Consider the following 15,111-nt stretch of genomic DNA (forward strand, 5'->3'; position numbering starts at 1 on the left):
TGACTCTTCATCCCGATTATGCAAATGAAAAAAAAAAGGTTCCTTTTAGTTACAAATGGACTCAAGGGAACATTTTAAACATGTTACATTTGGTAAAACTTAGTGAATAATCAGCTCAAATATTTGGGATGTGGATGGGCATCATTTCTATGTATTTCCATTCCAAATTATCCAATTGTGTTAGTATTTTGACTTACAGAATCCTCTCTAATCTGTTCATTGTTAACATTAGAGTGTGTATATTTTTGTACATTAATTTTTAAAGAACTTTAAAAAAAGGCTTGCAAAAAGAGTTGATCTATATAAAAAGTATTTAATAGAGAGAACACCAAAGCATCTTTCATCAGGTAAAGGTCCCTATGACATATGTCAGATTATAATAAAATCTCCCTTTACCTGAAAAGAATTTCTGTTTAAATATAAAATAATAAACTTCATGTCCCCATCTTTTTCTAACAAATATTCAGCATCACTTAACCTGGGGATCACAGTTAATTCAGCAAAATAATTGATTGTGTGCTTCAAAAGAAAATAGCTAATACAAAGCTTTCTAGTATAAAAATAGCACCATTGAAGGAAGGGGGTATGTTTTTTTAAGTGCAAAGTCCCTAAACAAGTGATTTACCAAAATTCATGCAAAGCAAACTCTGAGTGGTTGATTATTATAACTTTCCTATGATATAGAGTAGGAAATAGAAGAAAGTAAAAAGACAAAGCAAAACAGTAACTTTGAAGAATCAAAATACACACACACACACACACACACACACATGCACGCACACACGCAGGCACACACACACCCACACAATCCTTGATAGGGTATGTTCCTTGTTTTCTGCCAGTTGCATCACCAATCAGCGACCTCAACCACGAAGGGTGTTTTCACATCTATCTTGCCACTGTTGATGATGGAGCAGTCGGTGAGTGGACGGTCATGCCCATCAGTTGCCTGAAGTTCTATGGAGTGGACCACTGTCTGGTGAGAGAAAAGCAGACCCCCGATTCACTTCTGACCAGCAACTTAACGATCAAAAGGTGAAATCAATGCCAAGTCTGAAAGCCCAAGTGGAAAGTAAGTTGTTGTTTTTTTTCCTTAATGATTACAAAAACCATACAAGCTAACTATGGAAAACTTAGAATATTCAGGAAATGTATATGTAACAGAATAAAATTTACCCTCTCCCTTGCTAATTAGAGAATATATGTGTGTATTTCCTCACTTCTTTTTATTAGCATTTTATATTCTGAAAGAAAAATTAGATATTTTTGGAAACACCAATCTGTAATAAAAGGTATTTCTCTGCTCACTTGTTATACCCCAATGTAACCGTTAACATGGAGTTTGAGTCAATTTCAGCTCCACTCTATTAACAGGTCTAGGCATAATAAAATAGGCCAAAAAGCAGATTTAGAAATGGAGCCACATCTGGGTTTGCCCATTTTAAAATTGACTCAAGCCATTAATCTATAGTTTGAGTCTAATATTAATATAACCCCAACCCCACAGTGGTGTAAAAGCTCCTTTCTCTACCCTAGAAGACTAAACAGGTCCGTGTATCACCTCATGTGTCACGTCAAAGGAGGAAGGACTGGCCAAGGAGTAGGAAAGGTGGCTTGTGGTGGGTTTCCCAAACAGGGCAGAGACAAAAGTGGCAACAGAGTGTCCGAGTGCCTTGGACATGGTGTCAACTAATCCAACCTCTGGGTGAGTTAGGTCCATTTAAGATAAAAAGGAAGCATTCTTCCAGTAATAATATAGATTTCTAAATAGACTGTGTGGCACGCATATGTGTACCTAAAGCAGTGGCTCCACATCTGAATTACCTGTGGCATTTTTTTTTTTAAATGCTTATTTAATGGTGAAAATGGAAATTTCTGTGTTATGGATATTTTGCCACAATTGCAAAATGCTTATTTGTGGGCCCACCTCTGGAGGTTCTGCTTCTGTAAGTCTGAGATGAGGTCCAGAAACTGCAGAGGTGACAAAGCATCCCAGGTCATCTTGGGAGAATCAAGGGCTACAAGTCAGGAGATTCTCTAAATTCCCTGAACCTGTGTGAAACATACACACTTTTTTTTTTTTTTTCTGGAGAAAGTCTACAGTTTTCATTAGTTTCTCAGAGAAGCTTATAAGCCATAAAATGTTCAGGACCGTTCCTCTAAGACCAGGCAGCAGGTGTCCCAGGATGTGTGCCAGTGGGTGGAAGGAAGTGGCTGCTATCAATCAGGGCAATAAGACATACGATCTAGAGGACTAGAAGAAAAACCACAACCCGAAGAAGAAAACCCAAAACTTCAGTTTTCTTATTGCTTAGCATGATGTTGTATTCAGAAATACTAATTGAATGAATTGGTTTACATTTAAACTATTTAGAACCAGGTTAGGCCCTGTGGTCAAAAACCCAGATTAGTTTAACACACACATGCCCATGGTTAGCTCTTTTAAAAGCAAAGTTCAATAAGAGACTTGAGGAGGGCTGGCATTCATTATTATTTAAGAATTGATTCTTCTGAGGACCATTGTGGCTCGTGAGAATATAGGCATGTCCTTTATTGGGATGGGATATAAAGCAATATATTAAGTGATATGTGTTTGCCCTATTTCCCTCCCATCCCACTTGCTCACAAGAATTCTATCTTTGACGGCTCAGACGGAACACTTCCTTGCCTTGTAAGGTAGATTCTGAGTCGGCTGGCTCAGGCTCATTTCCTGGCCTTCTGTTGGGTAGAATCGGGACAGCAAGTGGATGTTGTGGAAAAATTGCAATGAATGAGATTGGTTTATTTGTGTTTGGATGAGGGAGGCAGAGCAACTCACATGAAAACAAAACAAAACGAAATATGGACGAGGGCAAGGGAGTCAAGGATAGTTCAGGGTTGGGTTGGGCAGACCTTACAATTGCCATTTCAGGAGCTGAGAATGCTACTTTGGGCAGTTGCTAAGGAAAGGAAATATTGAAAGTGGAAAAGAATGAGGATTTTAAGAAGTGTGCCTATGGATTTGAATTGGACCCCTGTGATATTTTTTGAGACATACCAGCATAAATGTGAATTATCTTTAGTATTTTGGTTGCTATACTGTGAAGGAGACTTGTATGTGGGCTGAACCGCATGGGGCTCTGGGATTTTTATGAATACCGGGGGTGCCAAAAAAATGTACACGCATGATTTGTATTCATCTTTTGTTATCGATATATATTATTACAATGTTAATGTAGCTGTTTCCTTTCTTAAAATGTGCATACATTTTGGGGGGCACCCTCTGTATTTTTAATTGTGGTAAGAAACACATAGCATAATATTTACCATCTTATCCATTTCTGAGAGTATAGTTCAGCAGTGTTAAATATAGTCACATGGTTATGCAACTCATCTGCAGAATTTTTCCATCTTGCAGAACCGGAAGCCTATACCCATTGAACACCAACTCCCCATTTCCTCCTCCCCTTAACGCCTGGCACCCACCATTCCACTTTATGTTTCTATGTATTTGACTACTTTAGATACCGCATATAAGTGGAATCATCCAGTCTTTCTATGACTAGCTTATTTCACTTAACATAACACTGTCAAGTTTTATCCATGTTGTACCACGTGACAGGATTTCCCTCCTTTTTAAGGCAGAATGATATTCCATGGTATGCATATACAGGGCCCTAGTTTTATTCGGTTGCCTTAAAAATCATCTCCATTTATATCAAGTAGTGAGATAAATTAACTGAAGTACTCAACTTCTCATGTCAAGTCCCTTACCTTCTGCCTAAGTGTTCCTAACAATTAAAATGCTATACCATATATTATTTGTTCACCTTTGAAGAGGGAAGTCAGCATATGACGGATCTCTAACAAGCACATTTTAAGAGTAAAATAAATCACTGAAAGCCCTCACATTATAAACATAAAGCTTTGAACAAGAAAAAAGTAATATATCAAGTTACCATTCCATCGATGACTTTTCCAAATACCACATGTTTGCCATCTAACCAGGAGGGCTTGGTCAAGGTGATAAAGAACTGAGAGCCATTCGTGTCAGGCCCAGCGTTGGCCATGCTGACCCACCCGATGCCATAATGCTTCAGTTTGAAGTTCTCGTCTGGAAATGTCTCACCATAAATGCTTATGCCTGGTGAGACAAAACAAAAAACAGGAGAATCAACAGATGTCATATGAAAGTAAATTCTTCACAGGGAAACACGGTTTTAGTAGAATGGGTTAATAGGACCCTATAAGAGGTGGAGAATGGGGAAAAGATGGTAAAACATAAGAAGGAGAGCAAAAAATTCACTCCTGAAAGCACCAGGAAGTGAAACAAACAAACACACCAACAAAAGCCTTAAATATGACACAAGATATGAGGATACCCTCTGGCCTCAAGCCCAGGGCCAAACCCTGACCAAGCAGGTCAGTGATTCACTCGGAAATGAGAAGAAACTGAAGGGCAGAATGGCTTCGGGGAAACCAGATGGAAGGGTGGAGGAGGTATCTTCGTGGCTTAATCTCCGCCCTGAGGTTCAGGGCACTTGTCCTGGGACACCTCTTCCTCAGCATCCAATGAGAGTGCACTAAGCACTGAATATACACCCTTAGCTAATTCTGAAAACAACCGTATTCTCAATCCCGTTTTGCCATGGGAAACAGAGGTTACAAAACTTGCAAACAGCAGAACAGAGCTTGACCACCTGACTTTCTGACTCTAAAGCCAGTGCTCTGTCCTGCCTCCGCACTCTGAGCAGTAGCAGCCAGCCTGGAAGTCATTGGGCACGGTGACTTCAGGGCTTATCAGGATACAGAGGGTGTTGGCAGTTGAGAGCACCCAATGGTCCAACCTTAAGCAGAAGAACCAAAAGCAGGCACGTCAGCTGGAGCCCCAGCAAAGCCGCAGGTCGGGCAGAACACATCTTCCCCATAAGACAACAGCATAGACCATGAGAAGCGTAGGCTGCATCCCCCAACACCTTGTGTGCCTGTCATGCCCACCTCCTCCCCTCCTGCAGGGCTCCTTATCCATTGTTGCCAACCTGAAAATCTTGGCTCGGTTAGGACTACAGTGACTATCAGAGGCGAGCAATTTCGAGCTGGTTGCTCAGTGACATATGAGCTGACCTAGCAGGAAAGCTCTGCCCACAGAGGGGTCTGGGTAAGTTAAGGGATCCACAAGGTCCTACCTTCAAAACTCGGAGAATTTTAACTCAAGACATGCGCACACACTTGTACACGTGCACATGCGTACACACACACACACACACTCTGGGCAGGGAGGGCAGAGAGAGAGAGAGAAATGTACAAAAGGGGGCACCGTAAGGCTCAGTCATCATTTCTGCTGGGCCCCAGGGCAGGACAGTGAGGCCCAGTCCCAAGGGGACCATCCTCAAGCTGCAGGCTTTCCCAGGGAGTCCCAGCTCTGTAGCAGCTGGGGTTGCTTCCTTGAGCGTCCTTCCCAACCCCATTATCCCAAGTAACCTGCTCCATGCTCCATCCCCACACCTTGCAGCATTTTTGCAAGGACTGAAAGTATTCTTCCTGAAGTGCCTGACAAATCCAACCATTTAATGGTAGTCATTTTGTTATAAATAAACCATTGCAATAAACGTAAAATTGGCAGTCGTGCTGGAAAATGGCCTAGGTTTCTTTAAAAAGTTAGCAATGTAATATCCACCCAAACTGGTATTTGCTAAATTAAAAATCTTAAACCTAAAATAAATGGAAATTCTGTGTCGTTCTATATGCGATGGGTATTCAGGAAAAGAACTCACTAAATTTCTGAGGGAAAATAGCCCAGGGAGGTGGGGAGCTGGAATCCCCAAAAAGAAATAGTCAACTCAGGGTGATGTGAAAGTCTATAAATTTGATTATTTGTACTTTATAGAACTCTAACTTTCTTTATAAAATTAATTTATTATAATTTTGATAACTCATCTACTACTTAATTTTTTTATTATTGAAAAAGCTGACAATAAAATGAAAGCATTTTCAAAGGAGGGGGTAAATTCACCTGTAATCCTGCCACCTAAATACCAGTCTCATCATTCTAGAAGGCCCTCCCAGTCCCCCCCCCCTCCACCAGCTTCCACATTGTAACCGGCTGCCGCCCCAGCGTACACAGTGTTACAGTCTATCTTTCCTTCCTATGACAGACATTTTTCTGTACTGCTACATACAAGTAGTCTAGCATTTTAATAACTGCAAAATAGTCTATTAAATGAATGTATGTGTACTCCGGAAAGATAATGAACACCAAAGCAATACAGTTCAAAATTAGGAAGCCTCACTCATTCGTCTCTACCAAGATTTGCCCCCACCGCCCCCCAAAATCTATCCTTCCGAAAGATTTAGTTAGGTGACCTTTATGATTTTGTTCCTTAAATCTAGGAATTCAATATGCTGAGTGAATATATTAGCTTCATTTTAGGTTTCAATTTATTAAGCAGGAAAGGAAAAATGCAAAAGACAATGTTACCGCCAGTGCCATCTCCATTGGTGAAGTCTCCTCCTTGAATCATGAAATCTTTGATGACGCGATGAAATTTGCTTCCTTTATATCCATATCCTTTCTAAAGAGAGTATGTCAATTGAATATACAAGTAGATAGAACCCATACTGAAAGATAAACCCCAGTGTTTATCTGGAAATGACAAAATGAGGAAATTATTCAAAATATTTACTGATAGAAATTTATCATGAACTGACCAAACCAATAAATAAATAAATAAACAATGCAAGTAAAGTATTAACATGAAAAGTACAAAGAAAACAATTTGCATTTTCACTTGATGATTGTTTCCTCTCAATTTCTAGAAGCCTAAGGACACCTGAGTGCCTGAAGAATACAGATTTTATAGGAAAATGAAGTAAACTATTATAAGATGTCTCAGGTTCATCTGACCTACTAATTTAATACTTATTTTCCCAGAAGACATCTTTATGCTTGGCTTAGAAGAAGGAAGATCCAATTTGTGTACAAAGGAAATAAAACTGAGACATACCTCTCCTGTTGCCAGAGCGACAAAATTTTTCACAGTCTTGGGAGCAACTTTTCCAAAGAGGCCAATCACAATTCTGCCAACATCTTTGTCTCCAATCCTCACATCAAAGAAAACCTGCATGTGTTTGAAAGACAGAGCAGAAGGTTATAATGTGGAAAAGCTACAAATGCAAGGTAAGTGAAAATTAAAATCTGAGAATTGATCTACATCTGAAAGCCCTGCCCACCAGGACTTTACAAGGGGTCATGGAGGAACATGATATAAGTTAAAGGAGCTCTAAAGCCATTTTGTGGGTTCATGTCACTCACAAATATTCATTCAACAAACATTTATTGAGCACCACCTGTGGGCCAGGCACTGTGGTGGGTACTGGGTTAAAGTTTGGCTCAACACTGTCAGAGTTGGACAGTAAAGTCTTCAAGAATTCTACTCCCTCACACACTCCAGACAAATACTGCTGCTACCTCCCTTTTCGCAGCTTTGTGAATGAAAGTTAGAATGAAAACTGTTGCTCTTCTGAAAGGTAAGGCTCTCTACTCTTGACAGGAGGAAAAAATTGGTGAGGAGAGAAGTAGGTTAACCATCCAGATTTATTTTTTTTTTAACCTTCAAACAGTGCCAAATTCCCAATGAGTTCTCAATTGATGTCTGCTGTCAAGGGGACTGCAAAAGATGATCAAAATACAAGGCAGCCCTCCAAAAAGCCTGCCACTCACTTCCAAGCACAGTAAGGCACCAGGTCTCCAGCCTCATCCAAAGTACGGCAAACTTTACACTCAGGTCCAGGCAAAACCATTTACCCTATGAACTTAAACACTGGATTCAGTCATCATAGTACACAAGTAGAATGTGTTATTTTTCTGTCACAACATATTTAGAACAGAAGAAAACACATATCCAGAAGTGAGTGTGAGTCACTTTTTTTGCAGATAAACCTTAAAAGTTCTCCTAGACTTTTGTTTTTAATGTTTCAACTGAAATAAAATCATATACATTTTGCTTCACAAATCACTGTGTGAAGATGATTCTGAGACAGAACACTTGAAAAGGCCAAGGAGTCGAAGGCTTTCCATTAGCTAGTTTAGATTATATGAACCAATTTACTGTTTGAATGGGTAAAAAAAGACATTCAAGAAATGGCTTTAAAAAAAAATACAAGAAGGGTTGTCAAAGAAAAAAGATGTCTTACAGTTTAGAAAAATCATGAAGTAAAGACTGTCAAGCTTCAGTTCAAGACAAGAGCTTCTGCCAATACATCACTACATCTGTCACAGGGTGATGTGATATTTAGTTCCATGTGGCATTTTACAATTTCTACATGGCCAAAGCTGCAAAAACCATATTATTATTTATATAGTAGGACTTTATAGGGTGTATGGAAGCCCTTGAGATGAGGCAATGCAGTAGAGAGCAATGCAACAAGGCTGCAGTTAACCACTTGCATGAGCCTGGTCCCACAGAGCTGGTTTCTCCAAAGGGATTTCCAAGCCTAGGACTAAATTCTATAATGGGCAACAATGAAGCAGAACCGGGAAAAGAATTAGGGACATAAATTTAAAGAAATGCAGTATGAGACACTAGAAGAGCCAGCCAGGCTTTTAAAATAAAGAAGGGCAAATAAAGCCTGTGAATGTTTAGGAAGCAGAGAGAATGCAGCCTGGGAAGGCAGTGTGAGAACACGAAAAGATGTGTCTGTTCAGCTGGCATAACTCTTCCATAAAAACCTTGTTTTCTTACACATGGCCTAGCACATGTGTTAATATGATTTTTTTTTCCAAACTGCCACGTCCTTCAACTTCATGAGTGATGGCAAGAAAACATAGCAAAGTTTCCCCAACTCTAATGAAATGATAAAATAAAATCCTATTTAGTTGACAAGTAAATGTTTCTCAAAAATCTATGTAAAAGACAATGTGAAGTTATAAGCTACACCAGAGGGTCCCTTTCCTAAGGTAGCTTAAATCCAGAGACAGGACAAGTAAAGGAACTATAGTACAAGGCGGCATGTGACAAGTGCCCAGGCATCCTGGAGGTGTAGATGGGAGGCAGCCCTGGAAGGAAGGATGCAGCCTCCAGGGACACGAATGGCACAAGCAGAGTTCTTTCTGGAACCAAAGCACCAAGGCAGGAGATGTGGTCTGTGTGCAGAGAAGGAACACAGTGGCTGGGAAGGGACTCTCACCAGTTCCACAAGGCAGAAGAAGGATGCTGGCTGAGATCTGGGTTTTGTTAGGCAATGGAGAGAAGGCAAAAAACAGGACCGAAGGGGAGACTTTGGGAATATTACTCGAGTGGAGGTGAGACGGGCGTGGGTTGGGGGGCGGGAGGAGAATCTGAAGGCTCTTAGACTAGTTCAAGAATGAGGCAATATGGCCTGCCCTGGGGTAGTGGCTGAGGGAGCAGTAAGGATGGAGTGGGGCGGGGGGGGGGGAGCATCTCAGTAATGGGGGGAAACTGGAGGAGGGAAAGGAGGAAGGAAGAGGGAAGGAAACAAACCACCTAGTCAGTGGCGTCTCAATGCCCTTTACCTGCACGTCTTTTTTTTTTTTTTTAAAGATTTTTATTGGGGAATTGGGGGAGGGGAACAGTGCTGGGGAATCGGGGGAAGGGGAACAGACAAGTTGCTGTTGGTTTGCTCTTCAGTCTAGTTGTGGAGGATGTTGCTTCACTGGCCCAAGTTGGCACCATCATTGCGCTGGGCGAGGCAGATCAGTCGCTGGCTTCTGGACAGCCGCTCACGGCGGCTGCTGGCCGCTCACACTGGAGGTGGGGTACACATGGTAGCCCATGGCAGCCCACTGCAGCAGGGGACAGCAGCCTACGCCGTCACGGGCGACCCATGGCAGCCCAGCTCCAGGTCGAGCTGCTGTGCAGCATCTTAGCTGTGGAGGGCAGTGTCACTGGCCCTCATATGTGGGATCCGAACCGGGGCCCTCTGGCATCCCAAGCCAGTTCTTAACCAACGCGCCACTCGGCTGGCCCTGCACGTCTTTTATAATTAATCCTCACCACATCCTTGCGGGGAGGAGAAGGTACTATTCTCATGAGTTTACAAATGAGAAAAGTGAGGAGTAGGGAGGCTAAGTGACTTACCAAAGTTTCCCAATCAGGAGTGTGAAAGCCAAAATTTCAACCCAAGGCTGCATCCAATTAGACTGTGATTTATCATTAATACGTCCCTCTCAATCTAGGCAGGGAACGCGTGCGGGGTAGAAAAGGTGTTTTTCGATACCCTGTGCCCAGCACACTTGTGACTCAAGCACAGACTCAAAAAATGCTACATAGCTCGATGCCAGGTGACCCTAAATGAGGACCGGGGCACACACACACCTAGACAGAGTCAAGACGGGCCAGCGTGGCTGGCGGGCACACTCTCTCACTGTATACGCCCTCTCTGCTGTGTGCTCTTGGGAGTAGGCCCGGTGCTCAACACAGGGTGGGGGCTACAAAGCCCCTACCCTCATGTAGTTTAAAGTCCCACAGAAGAGAAAACATGTATACGAGTAGCTATAATGGGAAATCGGGTTTTATGAGAGGACAAGTACAAAATGTCAGGGTTAAAGTTAGTGATTATCTACAAAGATCAGGGCGGGCTTCCTGGAAAAGGTGGCATTTGGATTCTGGGTTGCGCTTCAGGAGTGGGCACCTCAGTCACATCTTTTTTCAAGCTGCCCTTGAAAGTCACTTGAAAATTATGGGGCACTGGAGGTGGGAAGAGGTGGCAGAAGAGGGAAGAGGCACTCACATAGCCTGATTCAAACCCCTGTAGGGCTAATCCTGCTTCCATTTCCAGTCGCTGGGAAAGACACCACTTATATGAGATGTGGTGTCAAGGAAGCTGTTCTCAACCCCAGCTGCTCCACGAACCGGCCACGGGACCTCCAGCAAGTTCACTAAACTCTGAGCTCTTGTTCCTCATCTGTAAAACAGGTGACTCTTTTCAGGGCTGTCCCTGACTGCCACAGTAGGATTAATAACAAATAACACTCACAATTGACCTCTGAAATCCGGAATCTAATCCGAGCTAACCATTTTACCTGCTTTATCACATCTAATATGCAAAACCCACGCAGGTAGGTATTACTTCCATCTCCATTTTATAAAGAGACATTCCATAACTTGCCCCAGATCACCCAGCCTGAGTCTTGTGGCCACTCCATGGTGTAGAAAGTGCCAGCAAGCCATGAGGAGGGTGCAGCTGGGAATATGACAGCATTGTTTTTTACACTCTAGGTGCCTCACTCTGCACAGAACCCATGGCTCTGCTGGAAAACACGGGGCTGCAAATGCCAGTTCGGTGGATTTTGAGATCAGTGAGCCAGAGCCCAGAACTGAGCCTCTCTGGCTGGGCAGGAAGCTGAGGCAGTGGCCTGGCAGCAGGATGCCTAGACCAGGTGAGTGCCATTTAAAGGGCCCTCCCTGCAGGGGAACAGCACCTCACACCTCTCTCATTTAGATTTCCATTTTTAACCGAAATCAGAGGAAAAAGAAAAGGCAGCTGGGGAAAACAAAAACTAGAGCAGTGGCCAATTAATCTACTTTTCTACACGCAGAGAAATAATTTTTAATGTCTCCATTTTCCAATAGATTTTGTTGTTTAAAAAGTTCACTGGAAAAGTAATTACTTCAACAGAGTCGAATCTATAAAAGACTCGCCTACAGAATCTCAGAGTAGAGCACATGAAAACATCCCCAGTGACAGCCCCCTAAACTAGGGGTTAAGATGCTCGGCCTCTTCCCCTCCTGCAGCCACCAGCTTCCTCCTCTCCTGGCTTCCTCTTCTGCAGGTTCCCAGCCCAGGCTGCACAACCCCAGGCGCTGTGATTGACTTGCTCTGGGGCGGGGCTCTGCAGTGGCAGGTTTAAAACTTCCCAGATGAAGTTCATTCCTCAGTATTGCTGGTGATGTCCTCACACTGAGAAATCCTTCAGTGTTTGTGTGAAATTCACATTTAACTGGGCATCCTGTATTTTATCTGGCAAGCCTAATCCTTTCCCCGCTACCTCTTTCTAAACTGCTAGCAAGTCTTGTTATACCTCCAAAATCTATTTCAAGCCCCTCCTTTGCTCCCCATTTCCAGGATGACCGCCCAAATCCAAGCCACCACCATCTGGACTCTGGCATGGAGCCCAGAATGACCTCCCAGTTCACTCTCCACTGAGCGACCACAGTAATGGTGTAAAAACGTATGGGAGATCCTGTCAAACCCCTGCTTACAACCCTTCAGAGGCTCTAACCTACACTTAGAATAAGACCTCAAATTATAAGAGCAGTTGCCTCAAAACGCACACTCCTAACAGTGACCTCGAAGTGACCTACCTGATCTTGCTGCTGCTCAGTCCCCAACCTCATCTCAAGCCACTCCCCCCTCACCCCTGCACTGAAGCCAGACTGTCTCAGGCAACCCATCCTCTTAACAGGAGAGGATGCTTTCCTGTCTGGAGGCCTTTGCACAGGCACTTCCCTTGCCTCCCCAAGTCTTGGCCAGGCTGGGTTTCCTTATTTTTCAAGTATTTTTTTAATGTCACCCCATCTATATTAGGGTTTATTTCCTTCATCATTTCATAATTCTATGAATTTTAAATTTATGGCTATATCCTAAAAGACCCAAATATGTCTGCAGACTGAAAGACGCTCCCCTCCCACTCCTTCGGCTCTGTGGACTGTTCAAGCCATTTCCCAAAACTGGATATGCGGAAAAGAGCAAGGAGCTGGGAATAAGACCAAGTGTCTCTCTCACACACACAGCAAGACAGGCCCTCTTAGGCTACATTAGACGTTGGGCTGAACCTCCCCCCTCTCACCCCCTTACCCGCCCCCCTCCTGGGGTGGGGTCTGTGGTAGATGCAAGCATTCTGCTATTTGGACAGTATCATTCCCACTGGCAAACACCGGACTGGTTAAGACTACTTGCAGCTGCCCCTCCTTCCAGATTCCAAGACACTACTTACTGCCAGTTAAGTTTTCTGGAAGTGGTGATTAATGGTAGCAAATCATTCCCTTCCTCCCCTCTCCCTCCCTCTCTCTCCCAGCACCCTGCCATTATCTTCTAGAACCTTGGGTAAATATGCTGAAAAAAGAACAGACGCCGTCAAGATGCAGTCCATGGAAGTTTCCCCCCACCGAGACTTACAGGCCGGCATTCAGTCATACAGGTGCCGCCAGCACCATCCCAAGCCCAGGGTCTGCCCAGCAGCCGCTTAAGTCTACTACAAGCGCACTTCTCCCTCCCAAGGGAGGACGAAGGTTCCTCAATACGGGACAGTCTCTCCTTGAGCACGGATGGTAACGCCTGCCGGGACACCGCCGCGTCAGGGGCTGGCCCCGAGCGCTCCCAAACCTAGTGTCATCCGCAGCGGGCGGCCCAGCTGCCACCCTTGGGCTCGGAGCGCGTCTCCTCCGCCCATCCCGTCCTTCCCGCAGTCTTCCTGCTTCTGTTCCCGAGCCCCCGCCACGCCGAAGGAATGTCTCCTTCCTGGAGAAAGGGCCCACCGGTTCCGGAAGCTTCTCCTAGCCCCTGAGCTGGTCACGTTGGACCGAGGACCCAGGAGATTAAGTTCAAATAGCCGGCGGCCGGGGAGGGTTGGGACTCCGGCCAGCGTCCCCAAGTCTTCCCGGAGAGCGCCACCCCCCACAGCCAGCCACGCCACTGCCTCCCATCCTCGGCTCACTCTTCGCCACCCATCACAGACGTCCCAGTCCCCAAGGCTCCCCCACCCCCCTGGCCCGCACAGGGGAAGTTGCAGCCCACCACTCGGTCACCTTGGCCGTCACCGAGGGGCCTCGTTTGCGAACGCCCGAGGCCCTCGCAGAAGGCATGAGCGCGCCGAGCCCCACGCAAAGCACAAGAGGTAGCAGCAGCCGGGAACTCGGGCCCATGGCGAATTGTGGCAGTGGCCGCAGCGACTCCGGCGCTTCCGCAGGCTGGGGGACTGGTGGCGGGACTCCCGGCGGGCTGCGCCTGCGCGTTCTCGGGGGCGGGGAGGGGAGGTGCGGGGGATCGGGATGGTGTAGTCGGGGCAGGGCCGGAACCCCGGGCGCGCTCCTCCCAAGTTCAGCCTAGTGACCGAACTAAGGACTCCGAGAAGCGCGCTGCAGAGGGCGCCGCCGGGTCCGCGCCTGCAGTGGGTGCCCTGGGCGCTAAGCCGGGAGCGAGCCCCACAGCTCGGGCGCGGTACCCGGGAGAGGCAGGCTCCGCCCGGAGCCCAAGAGCTGAGGAGTGAGCCTGGGGCATCTCCAGAACTTAACATGTAGGCGAGTGTTAAACCCCACGGAAAGTCGAGGACTCTCGTGGCTCCCGGTCTGCGAGGCAATTTGCGCGCCGCTAGGCGGTCTTGTCCCTGTGTGTGACCTCAGCTGCCCTTGGAGTAGCCTCGGCCTTAGCTGCCAGGTTCCACTGTTGCATCGAAACCTGTCACTAAATTTTGGAGGGCTCTCAGAAATTCCGGACCCCTGGATGGGTTAACTCGATTACGCATGACGAATGATCTCTCACTGAGATGATTCAAGTTGGGGATGTAATTTTTACAAATTTAAGAATAATGTTTAGGAAGATTATGTAATGACATGGGGGAAATGCCCATTATATTTTTAAATGGAAAACTCAAGTTGCAAAATCACGTAGAAATTCTGATTTCAACTGTGCAGATACACATACAGGCATTTTAAAAATGGAAACAAATGCACCAAAACATTTACAGTAGCCATGATGATAGAATTATGGATTTTTGTTTTCTTTGTCATTTCCTGATTCCCCAGATGTTCTACATTGAGCATGTAAGTATTTTATAATAAAGAATGTTATTTTAAAACTCAATGCTTTTTGAATTAGGACTTCAAAACAAAATAACTTTTTTTTTTCCAAAATTTATTGGGGAATTGGGGAATGGGAACAGCGCTGGAGGATTGGGGGAAGGGGAACAGACAAGTTGCTGTCCTTTTGTTCTTCAGTCTAGTTGTGGAGGACGTTGCTTCACTGACCCAAGTTGGTACCATCATTGGGCTCTTCCCCAGCACTGGCTTCCGGAAGGCTGCTCACGCTGGCTGCTGGCTACACCCAGTAGCCCATGGCAACCCTCTGCAGCAGGGGCTGCAGCCTACACCATTGCCTTGCCGGCGACTCACGTAT

At 45.0% G+C, this 15,111-nt stretch overlaps 1 protein-coding gene and 1 long non-coding RNA gene across 2 annotated transcripts; one reads left to right on the forward strand and one right to left on the reverse strand.

Annotated features, from left to right (window-relative positions):
• Positions 1-293: 293 nt before the first annotated feature.
• On the reverse strand, positions 294-13,952 carry PPIC (peptidylprolyl isomerase C). The gene is made up of 5 exons (XM_019635302.1): positions 13,746-13,952; positions 6,984-7,097; positions 6,458-6,551; positions 3,939-4,123; positions 294-976 (listed from the first exon to the last, which is right to left on the reverse strand). The coding sequence occupies exons 1-5, from the start codon at positions 13,860-13,862 to the stop codon at positions 848-850; spliced, it is 639 nt and encodes a 212-aa protein (XP_019490847.1). The 5' UTR covers positions 13,863-13,952; the 3' UTR covers positions 294-847.
• On the forward strand, positions 7,081-13,739 carry LOC109379013 (uncharacterized). The gene is made up of 3 exons (XR_002123099.1): positions 7,081-7,156; positions 11,217-11,377; positions 13,016-13,739. It is a non-coding gene; the product is annotated as an uncharacterized LOC109379013 (long non-coding RNA).
• Positions 13,953-15,111: the final 1,159 nt, after the last annotated feature.

The sequence above is a fragment of the Hipposideros armiger genome, unplaced genomic scaffold, assembly GCF_001890085.2.
Source record: "Hipposideros armiger isolate ML-2016 unplaced genomic scaffold, ASM189008v1 scaffold_21, whole genome shotgun sequence".
NCBI lineage: Eukaryota > Metazoa > Chordata > Mammalia > Chiroptera > Hipposideridae > Hipposideros > Hipposideros armiger.

Bases quoted from the DNA above. Each gene is read 5' to 3' on its own strand.
- PPIC (XM_019635302.1), bottom strand. From the start codon at position 13,862: ATGGGCCCGAGTTCCCGGCTGCTGCTACCTCTTGTGCTTTGCGTGGGG. The intron at 6,552-6,983 runs GTATGTCTCAGT...TACTCTCTTTAG, and splicing joins TCGCTCTGGCAACAGGAGAG to AAAGGATATGGATATAAAGG. The intron at 4,124-6,457 runs GTAACATTGTCT...TTGTCTCACCAG, and splicing joins CAATGGAGATGGCACTGGCG to GCATAAGCATTTATGGTGAG.